A 19,111-nucleotide genomic window follows, 5' to 3' on the forward strand; every position below is an offset into this window, starting at 1 on the left:
TTTTTTCCTCTCCTCCATCCCTGCTCTTCACAGCTGCACACAGTTGCATATGCAAACACCCATGAAGACCGGAGTGTGTAAGAGCTTGTGCTCCTCCCCCTGGAGCTGCGTAAATTAAGTAATTGAGTCCGACTATTAGGAAACAGTAATGATCCGGTAATAGCCGGTGTGGTGACACGAGTACTACGACTGACTGTCAGTCAAAAATGCTTCTGGTAAACGAGACACGTCGCCGCGTGACACAAAAAAATCAAACCACAAAAAGAAAAAAGATATTTACCACATAGTGATTTGTAGCTTTTGGCCGACTTGTGTTTATTTGGAGACAATGTACAAAAAAAAAAAAGAAGAAATCTTATGAGGATAAGAGTGTACAACTGTCAAACAGAGTCCAGGCATCTGAATGGTCAGTCTGCTCAGTGGTGGTGGAGGAGGGTTAGTCATCCTCTGCTCTGATTGGTTAAAGAGACGATATTCCTCCTAGATCTCCATCAGCTGGTCCGTCCCCACGATGACCTCGTTCGTCCACTCAGCTGAAGGAAATACAAACAAAAAGGAAAATCAGCGCCAAAGATGAACTTCATCCCGGGAGTGAAACCCGATAAAGTAAGTCTTCGATGTGTGATAAAAGTAAACATGATGACGCCACATTTGACCTGAGCAGCTTGGTAATTGAGGGAACAATGTTAAATCAACCATCCAACAGCCTCGAGTCCATCACAGTTTTGTTTTTTTTAAATTGAAGCACAAATTAAATCTTCACCTGCTTTCAATTTACTCTTTGACGACTTTTATTGGCCAAACCAAAACCTTAATAATATTAATGATGAAAACAGGTAAAATAACAGATTTGATCTGTTTTGTTTACCACGTTTCAGCACAAGATGAAATGAGTGAAAAGCTTTCTTCACATTACCGACGCAGGTTTCTAAACACTTTTTATTTATGAATTGAAATAAATGAACCCTTCCATGACTGACAGCTGGATACTTTTCATGCAAAAATGCTGCAAATCTAATGTTTGACTTGATCACAGACACTCAGTCACAGTCCCATCACAGACTGTTTGACTCTGAACGCAAGAACATTTTGTAAAAGCAGATTTCCCTTCCATTCATACTTAATAATTGATGAGTCGACCACTATTTTTGGAATGGAGCTTTGGAAGTGGGACGTTTCTACAGATTGGATGCTCCAAGCAGGCAGAATGAAGACACCAGTAGCAGCTAAGAGGCCCCGTGTGCGTGCAGGATCGTTTCAATACTGGAGATCTGTGACAGAATTCATTAACTGTGGTGAGACTTTGGCCACTGCGACTGCAACCCGATCAACAGCAACGAGGAACGAACTGAAGCGGTCCTAAAACCGAATCTGCTACTTTAGGCCAGTTTAGCGTCCGGAGAGCCCGACTGCTGCGACGCCTCCTCCTCGCATCCCCGTTTCCCCTCCATCTCCGAGCCCCGGTGCCGATCCAAAGCAAACGGTGGCAGGGAGTTATGTTCCATCCACACAGACGGGTTTTAGTGTGAAGGAATCTGCTGCTCAGAATGGGGGTGGTGAGGTTGGGGGGGTGGGGTCGGGGGTGTGTGTTGGGGGGTGGTATAGGACAGCCGGGCAGGAGGGACAGGAGAGAAAGGTAGGAAAGGTTCCTCAATGAGGGTCCAGAAGATTTGTGGGGAAAGAAATCCAGTTTGTAGACGTATGTTAATGTATTTCCAGGTCTTCCACAACTCGTCAACATTTATCGAGCGAGTGACCATTTTTGGTAACTAATTACTCTACATTGATGGGGAGTGATGCATTGACTTACAAGTTTTAAAACATCCTTCATGTGGCATGTCAATGAACGCACTACGGAGGGTTTAAAACGAGGAAGGAAGCACGATGATGAGGCGGGAGTCTTTCGGGGATCCGAGTAATAAGAACTGGTAGGGAAATTCATTTCTAATGACTATTATTTCACGATGAGATCAATGTTAGCAGGAATATTAAAAACAACACGTATACACGGGTGTAGTGACAATCAGAGAGTCAATGTGAGGAAGTTAGTGGCTTTTCTTTGTATCAACAGTATGAAAGCAAGTATGTATTTGTCTGTCAGCGGCATGGAGGCGCGTGTCTTTTAAGTATATACACCTGATGTGTGTGTGTGTGTGTGTGTGTGTGTGTGTGTGTGTGTGTGTGTGTGTGTGTGACTGTCAGGGTGGTCCAGGGCTGCTAACAGCTTCAGCAGTGAGGTGGGAGTGTAATGTCTTTAGCAGCTCGACCGGCAGCGAGAGGCAGTCCTGTGCTTTCTGTCAGTGTCACAGTGAGGAGAGGGAGATTCTCCTCTCAAGTATTAAATCCATTATTCTATTACTCTTCTTTGTAATGAGCTGTGTTCTTGGTTTTTTTGTTGTTGTTTACCTTCTTGCATGGTGCGCCTTATTATTGACATATTAATGTCTATAATGTTTGAGGTCTTCAAAATCAATTAGACATCTTAAAAGCAGATTTCAAAGAAGTAAATTACATTTTGAGTGGATGAAACAAACATTGTTCAGACTTCAACCAAACAAAGAGGGAATCTGCACCGTTTATCTTTTTGTTTATTACCATAATGGCGGACCGAGCCACACAGTGGTGTAGTGGTTCGACCTGTTGCATCACAGTGAGTTTGTCTCCGGTTTGAGTCCAGCTGAGTTTTGGGGGCTTGTCTGTGTGGCGCCCTGGTCTCCTTCCACAATCCCCCCAAAAAACCCACGTTTGAAGTTTACTGATGACTGAAACTTGCCCCGAGCTGTAAGCTGGTGTGTGACCGTCTGTCTCTCTGTGCCCTGTGATGGACGGCCGACCTGCTCAGGACATCTTGACCTTGAGTCTGAGGAACCCGGGTTTGATTACAGATTGCTGCAGAAGAGGGCATCCTGCATAAAACTCAACGAGTCTCTAATTTGTCATGGGTTCTCTGATAATGTAATGATAGATCTTGATCACTACACGCATGCTGATATCATAAAAGTTAATGCGATGAAGAATTGCAACACCACCTCAAATGCTTTAAATGCTCTTTGGTTCCTGCTTTATTTGCTATTTTTTCATCATTTTAAAATGCAAATAATTTGTGTCCACAGTGAATTTTAGGATAAAGAGACTTTAAAGAGGTTTGATATACATATTCACGAAAAACCCTCAAAAAAAGAACTTTGGATTGTCTGAATAATCCTGAATCCTGTTTGCTGTATGTTGTCCTCAAATCTGTATGAAAAGGTCAAATAAGGAAGACGGGACAGTCGAGATTCATATTCCCACAGAGAAACGCTGCAGTGCGACCAAACCGTGGCTTGACAGTGGAATCAAAACAATTATGCAACATGCGGTCCAGGTTTCCATTGTTCGATAACCCAATGTTTGCAACTCTCCTCCGAAAGCAAAAGCAAATCTGGCAAAAACATCTGAAGCCAGAAAGAGTTTTGTCGCCCACTGGATTCTCCAAAAGGCCTCAACTGTTTCCTGCATTTTAACCCGAGTTTAGCTCAAATTCACACTGTTGTTACTTAGAGCACCCTGTTGTTCACTCTATTAGGCTGCTCAGTCTGCTCACTCTCTTTCACTATACGAGTGTGTGTGTGTGTGTGTGTGTGTGCGTGTGTGTGTGGCTGGAGGCTGCTGCTGTTGAATTCCGGGTGGTCCTGTTCTGGCCCTGCTCTCTAACCTCTCGATCAATGTGACACACGCACACGCACGCACGCACGCACGCACGCACGCACGCACGCACGCACGCACGCACGCACGCACGCACGCACGCACGCACGCACGCACGCACGCACGCACGCACGCACGCACGCACACACGCACACACACACACACACACACACACACACACACACACACACACACACACACACACACACACACACACACACACACACACACACACACACACACACACACACACACACACACACGGCTAACTTTGGGGACAAGGAGATTAAGAAATTAAAAAAAAAAAAAAAAAAAACTCTGACAAATCAGACTTCAGGATGAGAAAAAAACCAAACTTTCCGAGTTGGCACCTAAAAACGGATACCACACACATGCATTAACACCTTCAATGAGTCAGCCACAAAAATCTACTGGAGGTGCAGAAGACAACAACAAAAGTACTTGCATAAATGGAGTTACTGTTATTTGGTCTTTTTTTATATTTTCAACTAACAAACATGTGACTGTGTTGCCTTGTAACAAAAGAAAAGTCTGATTTAAATAGATTATTATTAAAAAACCAAAAAGCAGTGACCAGGATGAATATGACTTTATAAGAGCAGTGAATAAAAGGTAGCGTTTCATTGTAATCACATTACATTTACTTTGATGCAAGGTGCTCGACCTCCATTGAGAGCAATTTGGGGTTCGGCGTCTTGCTCAAGGACACTTGTGGACGGGGTGAAATGGGGATCAAACCCACAACCTTGTGATTGGATGAGGACCCTACAGTTAATGCCTGTTACAGTTAATCATACAGGTTCTTTCTCATACCACACAAGTTGTCTGATATTTGGCAGAACCCTCTGGGCCAATTAGCCTTGAAGGCACTCTTCTAAATTTACTTTGAGAAAATTGGCTCCAACGTTTTGAGTGTGAACGTTCAAATTAGAACTAGAGGAAGGACGATAATATCCTTAAGGCTTCATTTTCGACGAGATGGAGCCAAAGACGGCGGCCACGGCGTGCTGGTGTTATTTATATTTCTTAATTCGAGCGGTAAACCCATTTTCACCTGAGACCTGGAGCTGTGTTTCTCAATAGGAGCTCATAAATTCTGGAGATTGACGCCAGAGGACTTACTTCTCACATTCCTATGCAAATCAGTGGAAATTTCATTGCACAGTACACATTTGTCGTATATACCTGTATTTGTTTTCAATATTTCTTTTATAGCAATACTTTCATGCTGTTTCTATTTACTCTCTGCTTTAACGGATCAGTATTAGGAGGCAAATGCCCTGCGGGGGAAAAACATGCTGCTGTTGAAACGCTTCGTTTTGGCTGTAATTTCAGCCTCTTTTCATTTGGTTAGCTGTCGTCACTTTTCTAATAAGCACACAATAAAAGTGTCAAAACAAAAGATTTAAAACATAAAGAAAAGCATCTCACAACTTGATGATTCCCACAAATTTAATAAGTGTCACACATTTTATTGGACATGCGATACAAACATAATGTGCGTGTGTGTGTGTGTGTGTGTGTGTTTTCTCACCTTCTGCGTCGATCTGCTGCCCATTTCCCACGAGGCAGTATTTGAGGTCGGCTCCTCTGCCAATAACAGCGTTGCTGCAGATTACGCTACCTTGAATGTTACACCTGGAAAACACACGTATGCAGGACATGAAGTACAATTTCACAAATAATTTATACTTAAATCAATTCATTCGTGTGTTAAATTGAGGTTTCTTCTTTGCACTTGATTTTCACATGCACCTCACGTAAAAGCATCAATGCCATGAATTGTAATATCCTAAGATTCAGCCTTCAGTACTGCAATAATGTTTATATTGTAAAATACCTTTTGAACTTCATTTCATTGTATATTCTTAGCTGACCTTTGCATGCACACTAAATGATATTTATTTTGGATTTAAAGAAAATGTGATAGTTGATTTCATTTGCTTCGTCAATGACAGTGATGTTCTGATCGGATTGTCGTTTCAGGCTCCTCTTTGGATCCATGTGAGGAGATTGAGGCCTCACACTCCTCTCACCACCAGTGAGAGGAGTGCAAAGCTCCTGTCTGGTTGTATCGTGAGCACTGGTCATGAAGAAAACAGGAAGGCAACAAACTGTGGTGAAGGCAAAGCCTCTTTTGTTGCAGCGGCACCGGTTTTCCAGATTTTAGTTACGTTACGCTGCCTTCTGTTTGTATGTAACGCTGACTTTTTTGCCTCATATTGAGCATTTTAAGATTTAGATTGAAGCTGGTGCCACTAAAAAGTGCAGGGAGAGAGCAGGATTATTAAAAGTGAAATGTCTGAACCTATAAACAGTGTCTGTATTGTCTCTTTGAGCTCTTACAAACTGCTTTACCTTAGCGTTAACTGAAACAAGTTCTCCTCGGTTATACTATTAAAAATGTCCCATGAATCACAGCAAGTCAGGAATATTTCAGTTCTGAATACGTACATCTTATGCACCTGAAAGGGCAGAAACAGTGGCTCATTAAGTGTTCAAACATTATTTTTCAGCTTGGTCCTTGGCTTTCTGGGCCCTTATGTACGCACAAACAGGCAAGTATACACAGCAGAGATCATTCATGCAGTACTGGGAGCTGCCCAGTACACGCGCAGCGCTCCATGGCCGGCTGCTGGAAGCTTCCTCGCTTCCCCATCCAGGATTCCCACACCTGCTCCGAAAACAGCCAATCAAGTGAACCTAATGACATGGCCATTACCATTTATATAAAGTAACAACGGCAGCCCGGGCTGTGTGCGCAGTCGTGTGTGTTTGTTGAGACGCTGTTGGCCCTGTGCCGCAGTCCCACCTGAGCCGGCAGCGCCCACCCCACCGTGCGGGCTCACATTCAGCCAAACCATTGCCATAAAACTCTGGGAGAGAGACACACAGTCGGTCTTGTGTGTCGTCCACTGACTTGACTGTGAAGGGATGCGTATGTGTGCATGGGATAGAGGATGTGTGTGTGTGTGTGTGTGTGTGTGTGTTTCGGTAGCTCGGGAAGCCCAGTGGAGAGCACATGTTGGTCTTGCCCAGGCAGTGACGCACACACACTTGGCCCTGCGCGCCTCACACACAGACAGGTTTGTATTGGCCCATTCTGTTCAGGTGGTTTGGCCTTGAGTGAGAAAGGAGTGTGTGCGTGTGTGTGTGTGTGTGTGTGTGTGTGTGTGTGTGTGTGTGTGTGTGTGTGTGTGTGTGTGTTTAAGTGACTACCTAGGAGGTGGTGGTGGTGGTAGCTGGTGATGGGAGATTACAAGATTCAGAGTTTTGTAACATTAGAGAGAGAGAGAGAGAGCAAGAGAGACCACCAAAGAAGCCTTGGAGCTGAAACACCACTAATTACTAACACCAGGGCTCCTCCTTGCCATGACCCCCCCCCCCCCCCCCCCCTCCTCCCTCTTGATCACACACACACACACACACACACACACACACACACACACACACACACACACACACACACGTCAACCCCCACCTCCTGTGCCAACGCCCCCCCCCCCCATAAAGTTGACCCCTACTATCCCCCTTCCCAAACACGCAGCGCTTTGTCAACAAGCTCTGGTCAGCTCCAAACAAAGAGACCAGAATTGCGAGGGGTTTCTGCGACATGGCTGGGGTCTGCTAATCCCCTCATACTAGCTCTTTCTTTCCTTCTTTCTCCTTCCTTCTTATGTCCTCAAAGCAAGAAAAGAAAGAATTGCAATTTCTTTCTTTTCTTGCGTGCGAGCTTGCTTTCCCTCTCGCTTCTTTCTTCCCTTCTCCCTTCTCCCTCATTCTTTCATGCCTTTGTGCGTGCACCTACATGGGCATGATGAGGGTCCCCATGCCGGCTGGCCGGGGTCCCTGAAAGGCTTAAGAAGAGATGGCGAGAGAGGCAGAAAGAGAAGGGAGATGGTGTTGAGGCCATGGCGAAGAGAAACGAGAGGGAGGAGTAAGAAATTGAGGAGAAAAAAGAAAGAAAGAAAAAGAGCCTATGAATGAGTGCATTAAAATCCAGACTTGAGGCCAAGATGAGTCTCTTACCAGCAGGATCTCTGGCTAAGAGACCGAACAGATCAATCTACATGCTAATTCTACAGTAGCTACGGTTGCAGAGGAGATCAAACTTTGATGTACTGCAACGCTGTATCACTGGGATTATTTGTCCTGTAAAGTCAAGTCGTACTTCCATAATCTGTCTGATATGTTTGGATAAGATGAGAGTTAAGTTGAAACAGACTTTTAAGTGCATTCTTTAGTAATTGAGCTTCACAGTGAGAATTCCGGAGCTTATGTGATCATCAAACAACCAGAAAAAGCAACGAGCCCATGATTAACACCCTCACATACAAACAGGAAACTGGGTTGACGTTTGCAGACGTGAAGAAGTGTCACTAACTAATGAGCCAATTATTCTAATCAATCATGTAACCTTTTTACCCCCCCACCACCACCACCCAAAAAAAAAAAAAAAGTAAAATACTGGTACTTGATTACTCCGATCTGGATGACTCACACAATCATTCCAGAGCTCCTCGACTCTCTAATAGAGGACGCCATTCCATAAATTCTTCAACCAGTGGGAAACCGGGTATTGGTGAGTAAATTAGGTGCTAAATGAAATATATGGATGTGGTGTGTTTCACTTCACCGACTCTGTGTTTGTTTGGAACTGGTCTCTGGCTGGTTGCACACCAATAGATGCATTGTTAACTCAGCGATCCCTGTTTGACCTCACAGAGCACAGAAAACAAAACCTGTTACACCTCCTATCAACGGACACACACGAGCATCTCACAGTCACACACACACACACACACACACACACACACACACACACACACACACACACACACACACACACACACACACACACACACACACACACACACACACACACACACACACACACACACACACACACACACACACACACACACACACACACACACACACACACACACACACACACACGCACACACACACACCCAATGTATTTGCACAATGGATCACCAAGAAATCCAAATGGAGTGAACGATTGTTCGACATACCTTCATTGTTTGGTGATAACATCAACAAATGGAGGCAAACACAATAAACAGGTGAGTATCAATGCTATGAATAAATACATTTCAAGTCTGAACAAAAATGTATTTTTTTTTTTTTTTTTTTAAATCAAATAAATTTATTGTAGCTGACTGATGTGCACCACACAAGTCAAGTAACTAACAGTATGATGATACTTAAGGTGAACTACAGTTTTCTGAAATTAGAAATTGACTTCTCGTGGAAAAAATATTTGGCCAAGTAGAGACAAATGAAATTATGAGTAAAGTAAAACAAAAATAAGGTAATAAAAAACATTAACAGTGAGTCTGGTATTCATGAACACACTGGAGTCAGTGTTTTGCAGACTGGTCCCCACAGGTGAAGAACAAACCTGCATCCAAGCTGATTATTTAAAGTTTTAAATGCTACTTTCTCACCATCACAGCATGTTACCCTGGAATAAAGCAAAACTGGAACTTGCTGGTCTCTTTTATTATTTATATATTTTGAAGTAACTCTTTTCTTTCTGAGCGCATCCTTTTTTTCTTCATGAGAGTGAGGTGAACACTAACCATTTATCTGGTTCCTACTTAGCATGGATGTGTAAAGGCTATAGATTTGAAACTGGTATTGGTGAATGTGACCGCTAAATCACATAAATCCTATTGTGTTTCAAACCGTGAAAATTAATTAACATATTGCAGGGTGAGTTCTCAGTCATCCTCGTAGAACATATCGACCAACTAAACTCTTCAAGCAAGCATGATAATCTCAACATGCGCCACATTAACATGTATATTTACGGGAGCTTATATGAAAGTGTTCACTTCATATATGTACTGTGTTCCTAATGTGTGTGTACAGATGTGTGTGTTCTCACCCTTCCTCGATGGTGACCCCATGCATGATGATGGAGTTGGCGACTTTGACCTTTTCTTTTACCGCGGTGGAGTTTCCAAGAGTGGATCTTTTAATGGAGGTTTTATCTGCTATCTGACAAAGAGCTCCGATGATGCTGTCTGATCCCATCTGAGAACAGAAGACGAGGCGACAATAATAAAAGACTTTGAGGGAGTTCAGAAAAAAAGATGATGAGATACTCATGAAGAGGTTAAAGCATTAGGATTATTCCCACCTGACATCTCTCAGAAATGACAGCAGATGGGTGAACTGCTGGTTCCTCAAACAGCTTTGGAGCCTGGTAGGAAATGACAAGGCAGCAAAAAAGATCCAATTCAAAACTAATAGAGTGATTACATCAGAGCAACCTTTTTTTCCCCCATTTCAAACAGGCCCAAAACAAATGTGACCACGATTCTTTGTGTTTAATTTACGGTTTCAAAGTAAAAAGAAATTGTGGCCAAGAAAACTTGAGTGGAGCAGGTTTATATTTGCCTCACCAGTCGGTTTGCGTCTATGTAAGCAGCGAGAGTATTAACACGGTAGCACAGGCCCTGGTCCATGATGTGAACGTAGCATCGCAGCTTTCCACCGTGGTAAGCCTCGCTCATGTCTCCGTGGTGGTCGTTCCAACAGGAGCGCTCCTGGGCCAACTGGAGGAGAGGCTCGTCCCGTGAGGAGATGAGGATCTCTGGAGGATGTAAAGAAGCATGAAGAGAGACAGAAAGAGACAGTTTTGGTGATTAGAGGAGGACAGAAAACAAAAGTGCCGTTGGGAATTTATCCTCCGTCAGTGGTGTCATGTCTTTTAAGTCGGTATTGATTTCAGGAAAAAACAAGCCTAGATGACTATATTAGGAGTTAATGGGGTATTGGAATCACATCTAAGGTACAATAATATCAAAGATGGGTCATTTGGTTTATATGTAACTTCATCATCATTCATAGTCATTTTTCCTGAAATCGCAAAAGAAACTTTCATCTTTATATTGGACCTTAACAACAATACAGATCAATCTTTGCTAAATTATTGTTGGATGTCAACTGATGTCACTGTGGCAGGGCCCTGATCACCTTTAGATACCTGAAGCTCAAAGCAAATTATTCCAGAATTAGGTGTTTGGCACTTATAGAGAAGATTTGATAAAATCATTTATGGGCTCAACCTCATATATTGAGCTCTAATGTTCATCCCACAAATGCAGGTTCTGTAAAAGTGTAGCTCATTAGAAAGAACTAAAAAACAAACTTTGCGACAAAACATGGCTTATTGTGAAAAAGGATTGTTCTTCTAACAAAAAAAGTGATCTACCAAAAACAAATTTCGCAATGTTTGAAAAAGGCTCTGCTGTGCTGCTGGCCAGCGTTTCTAAATCCTGTTTTCCTTCAGTATTGAATGTTTGATGTTGTGTTGTTCTGTTCGAACACCAACCATGGTTTGTAGAGCCATCATTCTTCATCTGGGTTTGATCCTCCACATCGTCTTTCATTTTCTGACTGTTGGATGTTTTGGAAAACTGCTTGCGCACCAAATATGGGACCAATTCGCCACGGATTGAGGAAATGGACCTAGGACATGGGAAGAGTAAAGATTAAACAAGATCTCAACATGTTGCAGATGTTTGATCTTTGATTTAGTCCTTAAGCTAATGGAGTGTTAACTTCACAAACTAATTGAGGCCATGTACACAAAACACTATGTAGTAAATAAGGGATTCTACGACATCAAGATTATATAATACAAATGTAACCAAATCCGGTCGAGCAAAATGGGAAGAGAAGAAAAACTTCAGACAAAACAAAATCAGACGTGACCAAACGCTGAGGAACGACGCTGCGACGAAAAGAAAGGACAAGCTGCTGAGAGGAGATCAAACTCTAATACGAGATAGGACAAGATGATAAGACATGATACAACGATGAGGGGAAATAGAGTGACGATGAGATGACAAGACAAGAGAAGATACTAAGACAAAAAAAAAAAAAAGAATAAAACATTAATATTAAGACAAGACGAAAATATATGACAAATCTAGATGACCCCCATGCATATTTTTTATGTACTTGAGATATTTTGAAGGTTTTATTTTAGTTTAATGTTGGATTTTTGGGGCCAAATGTGTACATATAATACTTATACTAACATAATACTGATATAATACTGATACTTGTGTAATAATTACAGGAGGTCAAATGCTCTTTCTGTGCCATCAATATGTTTGAAGACACTGTCTGTATATGCAGAAATAACCATAAAAAATGATAATATGCGATTCAAATAATAGATATAATGGAGTTTTCTTGACTGGGCATCTTGTAAATATAAGAAACAGAATTCTGAGGTCTTTTTGAAAACCCTAGCAGGTGAACCTGAAACATGAGGTACTATCTTTAAGTTTCCTCCGCTTGGCACTGCGCTTTGCTCGGTGTTCCTGCTCGCCATCCCCCCCCCACACCCCCCACACACCAACTCCCCACCCCACACTTGCCCTCTTCTTACTTTCTTTTAAAGGGAGATTAGAATTTCCATGTGAATGACAGGAGAAAAACAACAGTTACTCTGTCTATTTCGTTCCTTGAGCAAGAGGCGAAGAAAGACCACAGAGGAGAAAGGAAGAGAGGCAGAGAGGAGTCCTGAAAGGAAAGTCCGAGAAAAGAGCCGAAGAAAGAAATGAGTCATCTAACAAGAGAGATGATACACAGCGGAGGAGAGAGTGCAATGGCTCATGCAGTGATGTAAGATTCATTTCTACATCTCGATTGCACGTTGCCATATTTAAGGGTGCTTTCACAAAATGTTCTAAGAAGATAAGTCAGGAGGTTTACATGGTTGGCTTTGAATTTGATGTCTGAAATGAGTTCAGCGAGGACACACTTTCATGAAGAATTCAGATTAATGGGTAAGACTGAACTTGCACTATGTCATTTGGAGCCTGGCAATCACTTTTTGGAGACAATTTCTTTCATACACTTTCAGAGGACACGTGTCATCGCTGCCATGCTTGAGAAATCAGACCTTTGTAGGGTGCATGTGGATCTATTATCGGTGTAACCAAGCATACATGACACTTTAGTGAGGTGTTACTCACTAAGCCAGAACGCTTCAATAAAGGCCAAGAAAGTTGTTACAATGAAAAGAAGAGGATACACACCTACTACATGTTGTCAGCATCTTGTCAATATGAGGGATGTGTGGAGCAACATTTTTGTCTGGAGTTTGCATGTTGTCCTTACACGTGCAAGACTGACTTTTATCGCATTCTCTCTTAAAGAGACAGAATGATGGTTTCTGATTTGTTCATTCAAAATCATACTTATGTGCCTCAGTGGTGTAGTGAAACTCTCCCTGTGCCTGAATTTTCTCCAGTTAATCCAGTTTCCTCCCAAACTTCAAAAACATGTATTTGAGACGGACTGGCTCTAATTTCTCGGCCAGTGTCAATATCAGTGTGTGTGACTGTGTGTTTACCCTATGACCTGTTCAGGGTGTACTCTGCCCTCACCCACAGCTAGCTGGGACCCCCTCCAGAACCTGGTGACCCCGAGTTGGATAAAGTGCTATAGAAGATGGCTGCATGGATGGATTTATATGCCTACATTAGATGTAAAGCCCATTTGAATCTACTCATACTTTAGACTCAGATTTTCCACAAATAAAATAGAAAACGCATATTTGAACACACCCAATGGGACTTGTACCAGGAACTTTAAATCATTAAATGAAAGCCCCAAGGTTTTACTTAATGTCCAAGTATTATCGGAAAGTATGCTTCATCCAAATCCTAGAATTAGCATTAAGCTCCTCCAAACCAATTTAATTATACTTAAGTAAAGAACCATGATTGTCAATTGAAACTGAGCCGCGGTTAACAAATATATGTTAAGAAAGACTACTTGTGTCATTGTAATCCACATGTCCTGCACTGTGATTCAAACCAAATATTGAGGCACGTCGCTGCCGTTATTATGGTTCAGCTGTCAATATTTCTCAACTGAAATAACCTGACTGAGAAGAACAAATACCTGCTTGTATCACACACTCCCTTCATCCCTGGATGAAGGACTGTGGGCAGCTCCCTGTCCCCATGTTACACTTCAGAGGCTAAAGGCCTTACAGGCTGCCTGAGTGGCACATAGTAAAACAAATTAACACCTCTCTAGAATACCGTGCTAACAGAACCTTTCAAAGCACTACGCACCACATTACCATGTTTAACACTTGCACTACATTAAGCAGTGCATGACAGTCAGAGTCAGAGTGAGTGTGGGGTCACACGCATGCACTTTCTGTTGGTTAATAGTCCACACACACACACAGACAGTCATTGTGAAATTATAATAAAACAGGGCTGAAGTTCAAATGTCTCATAAAGAACTCACTTGTTCTCTGTGAGAAAGTCGACCACGGCTTTTTTCAGGCAGTAGAGGTGAGCGTCCACCAGGCCGGTTTTGATGTGCATCCTGGGATGTCTGCAGGTAGAGGGGGCAAACAGACGGACACACAGAAACAGCAAAACCAGAATTTTAGCTCCATTCGGTTACATACTCAGCAAAACCACTTAAAACTGCACGAGTCGTCTCACAGGAAACACGTGACACGCTGAAAAATCTAACTATATCAGCAATCTTTATGATGCGCCACTTTCATGACTTAGAAAATTAAGAAATTACATAATTGAGAAACTAAAACAGTTTTGTTGTGGGTGTATATATTTAAACTGTAGTTTATGATGGATTTACGAAATAAAAGGTATGAAATAATTTGGTACAACTGAAGTTTTATTGTTGTTTTCAGCTGTTACAGTACAAAAATGAGACTCTTACAAATAGTAATCAAATAGACTGTGATTCCATTTGTTAAAATAGTTAAATAATCAAGTTAAAGTAAACCTCTCCAGAGAACTTTCTGTGGTGGCTTACAGAGGGCTGAGGTCGAAAACATTAATGATCTGCAGTGAAAGGTGACATAATTTGGTTTAGAATTGGTTTCTTTATTTAAAGGCCATACTTGTTACCTTAAGTAATGATATAAGGCTCCCTTTAGAAATGTTCTATAGGTTCATAGAGTCTGATCAAGCCAAATGCTGCAGGTTTACAGATTCATGGACTACACAGATCAGGGTATACACACATCATGCATGCACCACTTTCAATAGTCTAACAAAGGCTGCTCCATAAGGGTGGGGGGGGGTTAACAATCAGGGGTTCTTTTCATCACCTGCCGCTTTTATGCTTTCTGCTTGTTTCTCATTTGCTGAAAGTATTTAATTTACCTGCTCCTTGCATGGAAAAGCCTTTAACATCAGATGAAACGACCGAGAGCAGCCATATGCTTACATAAAAGCCAAAGAATAGGTACATCTGTCTATTGTCCCCGCTCAGCTACCATAGATGTCACCCCACAAAGCCGCTGCCAGTCGGACAGGTTTATGTTGACCATATGGACAGATTGTCCCACCCATGCTTTCACTCATTCACACATTGATCCACACACATGGAGACAAGGCGGCTCGAGCCCAAATGTGACATTTATGAAGCGAGAGCCAAAGGAAACCATGTCATCCTTCAGGGTTCAATAAACAAATCCGTCCTCACCCAGTCACCTTCTCTGACTGACTATCCTCCTATTCCTCCAAGCTTTCAACATTTAAAATTGTGCGGTCCACTGTACCTGAAAAGAGCTGCTCTTTACCACCACTTTCATCTTTAAGCCCATTTAATACAAATCACTTACACTATTTTTCAAAGTGTTTTAGATTTTTCTATCTGTAGAACTGAAGTCTGTATCCCATTATCAGGAAAACAGTAACGTAACTTTGACAAAATGAAAAGCAGACACGATGTTCACAGTGGCGTTCATCTCCCATTCATTACGCATCAGCAGAAAGGAATAAAAAGCTGGGGTGATTAAGGGAACTCTTTCTGACAATTGGTGCAAAATACTCACAATAACAAGGATAAAGCCTCACCAAGGTGTTTTTCCAAGCTTCAGTTACATTTGTTCCGTAAATTTGTAAAATGTAAAACATAAAAAAACAGCAAAGGTAATTTAAAAACTCCTGAATTACAGTTAAGGAGATAGTATATTACTTGGTTTTCAGACTTGTTTGTTGTCCTAGAACTGAGTACATTTGTTTTCTTTACAGCGATCAAACACTTTTTAAGTTAGACATAATTGTAAAAGTAATTCTTGTGCCAAAATCATTCAATTTAAATGAGTACAAACAAAGAAAATAAATCATTGAAATTGATTGGAGTTAATCACTTGTGTCAATTAAATAATATTTGTTGGACTACATTAGAAAAATAGAATTTCTTATTGCTCAGGTCTTTATAATCGCACTTGGTGGGTAATATCTGTACTATGACCTGTAGTTGTGAATGTTTTCACCTTTTTTTTAAAAAAATTTATTAAAATTTAAAATCGCTGGTTGACGTTTGCTTTAATTTATACACGTATTCAAGTTTGAAAACATTTAGAGAAACATTCATAACATGATGGCATGATAAGTAGATAAAAACTAAATTAATACGTCCTTTCTCTTCATCCAAAATCGCCTATTTTCCAGCATGTACCTTCCCCTCAACACTGCAGGCTTTCAGTATAACTGCAGCGACTGCATGGTCACACATATTTTACAACCAGATGCTGAAAGCCGTAAATCAAACCGAGTGTGTGCGTTCGCCTAGTGCCGAGGCATTTTATTCAAAAGCATTAAAACACATGTTCCAGCACACACAGACATGCTCTGTGGGTGTTTGTCCAATGTATTTATTCACACAACAGTTCCCAGGTGTATGTCTCTGTGTGTAGTATCATGGGCGTTGAGTCAAATTCATGGGAACGGCCAGCATGTGACATCACAGTTTGGCACCTGCAGCCGGGCAGAGCCTCGGTGTGTGTGTGTGTGTGTGTGTGTGTGTGTGTGTGTGTGTGTGTGTGTGTGTGTGTGTGTGTGTATGTGTGTGTGTGTGTGTGTGTGTGTGAGAGAGATACAGAGGTTGTGTATTGAGGTAACACAATAATGTGCATGATAGTAACACATATGAAACTGGCACAAATGTTTGGATACGATGAATCCATCATGCAGTGTTTCTATTATCGACACATGGTGATTCATGTCTCCTCTTTCTTTTCGCCACATCCTTTCCACACGTGTGGCAGAATCCAACTACCATCCAAGCATCTCGGACTTCCCAGACGAGGGTAAACATCTTGCCTTGCTCTACAGCAGAGTCACGTGATTTCTGGTTGCTGCGAGTGCTGTAGAGCTCGAAGTCAAGGGGAGCAGGAATTTAGTGCCTCTGCAGGCAAGGATGACTCAACCTTTGGATTAATGACTTGACTACTAAAGTACTACTAAAGTCCTCAGTGGGAGAGAGGAGACACATCTCTCAAGCACTCACAGACACACATGGTCTCATGTCTCATTGAGTTACAACTAAGAACCCCAACAGTAGATGATGAGTCAGAATGACTGTTAATGCCCTCATTAGTCTGGTTTTCACTACAGAGCCTGCAGGACGGAAGGGCTCACAATTTGCCAAGGGCATTCAACTATTGAATTCCAAACCAAAAAATGTGCTCCTCTTTATCCACACATACTCAGATCTGCATTTCAAGTCAAAATATAGAATAAATATTCTTGCGGCTTTAACATGTGTGCAAGCAAACCTCTGTGAAGTTTGACAGTCATCTCAAGAGTCGCCACAGAAAATCATTTCAACTTACACCACTGACTGAGCTGGAAGCCCCTTTCTGCATCCAGGGTTCAGACCAGGGTACCCCGACATTCAACGTAAAGACCTATCCCATCAGGTGGGGAAGCCTGAATAGAAAAGTGTGCTTGGACTGTTCTTGTACAGCCAGGCTACCGGTTATGACCCATTTCACTAAATATAATGTGTATCGAGCCACCAAATGCATATAACCTTTGAAACAAAGAACAATTAGGAATACAGTATGTGACATTTTGTCACTGTTCTGTGAAGCTCTTTCAACATAATTTGTTTAGTAGTTTTCCAATACCTCCACATAGATAATCCTGTAACATTAATGTCTGTCCATAATAAATTTGACTCGATGCTTTCTTTAAGGACTCACCAATGTAAAAGACATGATGCAGAGCGCATAGTATGATGTGACGTTTCCTTCAGTCGACAAAATAAAACTCAAATCTGTCAGATGTCTCACAGCAAACTGCAAGTTCGACCGTAACAATGGCTGTTAATGTACATGTCATTTTGGAGCCGCCATGCAGAAATGTTGAAGAGATACCGGTAGCTTCAGAGACACAGCTTGCAGACCTCCACTCCAGTCAAATTATTATCAGAGTTGCTCAAATGTCATAAAATAATAATAAAAATCAAAATTCCTCTGTTCAATTCTGGACCATCTGTGAGGAGAGGTCTCCTGGATTTGGTACAGGTACTTCTACTTCTTCCGATAATAGAAAATAAATCCAAATCCACAATAGATTTATGCTGAGCAAGTGATTAATGATTGATTCGTGGGGAAAAAATATATTTTAACGAGGATGAAACCTGTCGCATAAACAGACATTATTAAAAGATAATTCTATATAGGACAACAGAGACTATAAAAAAAAAAATCCCTGAAACAAACCATAAAATAGGGGATATGTGAATAAATGTAAAAAACAGAAAACTGTCTAACTTCTATGTGGTTCTGGTTTATGAGGTGTGATCAAATTGTTCAGCACTTTAATGCACATATAGTGGTAAATGTCATGAGTCAGCATCTAGAGTCGTGCCCTCAATATGAGAACGTTTGCTGCATGTCTTTTTGTGATCGTGTAATCAGAGGCTCCTTCCTCTCTGATGCTCTTTATGCATTTAAATTGACCCCCCCCCCCATACAAATTGCAGTAAAGTAATCTTCCACTTTTATTGTAGTTTACAACAAGCTTTAACTACTACAGCAATATGTTAAATGTCATTGTAGCTCATATTTAAATCTCAAATCTAGATTTCAACAGCTTCTATGCAAAGTCAACATGGTTTTGACTTAAAAACAAGCGAAAAATGTTAAATACAGACAATTTTAAAAGCTTTTTTTTGAAAAGTTCAAACAACCACAAGCATTTCCGCTGGTCTGTATTCATTAGATTCTGACAGGTGGAGCTGTAACGTATGAGGGGAAGCTCAGCTTGAGTCCTTTCACAGCATTTAATCGATTTCCAGGTAAAACAATCTCACATGTGTAGAACACTTTTGCTCTAAGTTACACCTACACCATGCAGAAACCACAGAGACGTAACCCGAGGAATGTTAAGTCAGAGTTTCAGTTGAATCAGGGATGTAATCACATAGTTGGTTGCATGGAAGAACACAACGCGGTCAACAATAACGGACAAAGAGGAAATTACAATACACCCAATTTTGTGCAAATGACTCAGAAAGCCACTTGATCAGACACACTGGTTTATGTATTTGTGAAGCTTCAGGGACA

At 41.5% G+C, this 19,111-nt stretch overlaps 1 protein-coding gene across 1 annotated transcript in view; it reads right to left on the reverse strand.

Moving 5' to 3' along the window:
• Nucleotides 1-271: 271 nt before the first annotated feature.
• Nucleotides 272-19,111, reverse strand: part of eif2b3 (eukaryotic translation initiation factor 2B, subunit 3 gamma) — a 32,984-nt gene continuing 14,144 nt past the window's right edge. The window contains exons 6-12 of the mRNA XM_080478462.1: nucleotides 14,020-14,109; nucleotides 11,072-11,208; nucleotides 10,140-10,330; nucleotides 9,875-9,937; nucleotides 9,620-9,768; nucleotides 5,240-5,343; nucleotides 272-533 (exon numbers count right to left, since the gene is read on the reverse strand). Of these exons, the coding sequence (XP_080334588.1) occupies nucleotides 481-533; nucleotides 5,240-5,343; nucleotides 9,620-9,768; nucleotides 9,875-9,937; nucleotides 10,140-10,330; nucleotides 11,072-11,208; nucleotides 14,020-14,109 (787 nt within the window). The 3' untranslated portion in view covers nucleotides 272-480. The remainder of the gene's footprint in view (nucleotides 534-5,239; nucleotides 5,344-9,619; nucleotides 9,769-9,874; nucleotides 9,938-10,139; nucleotides 10,331-11,071; nucleotides 11,209-14,019; nucleotides 14,110-19,111) is intronic.

The sequence above is a fragment of the Lipophrys pholis genome, assembly GCF_963383615.2.
Source record: "Lipophrys pholis genome assembly, chromosome: 1".
In the NCBI taxonomy this organism is placed as follows: domain Eukaryota; kingdom Metazoa; phylum Chordata; class Actinopteri; order Blenniiformes; family Blenniidae; genus Lipophrys; species Lipophrys pholis.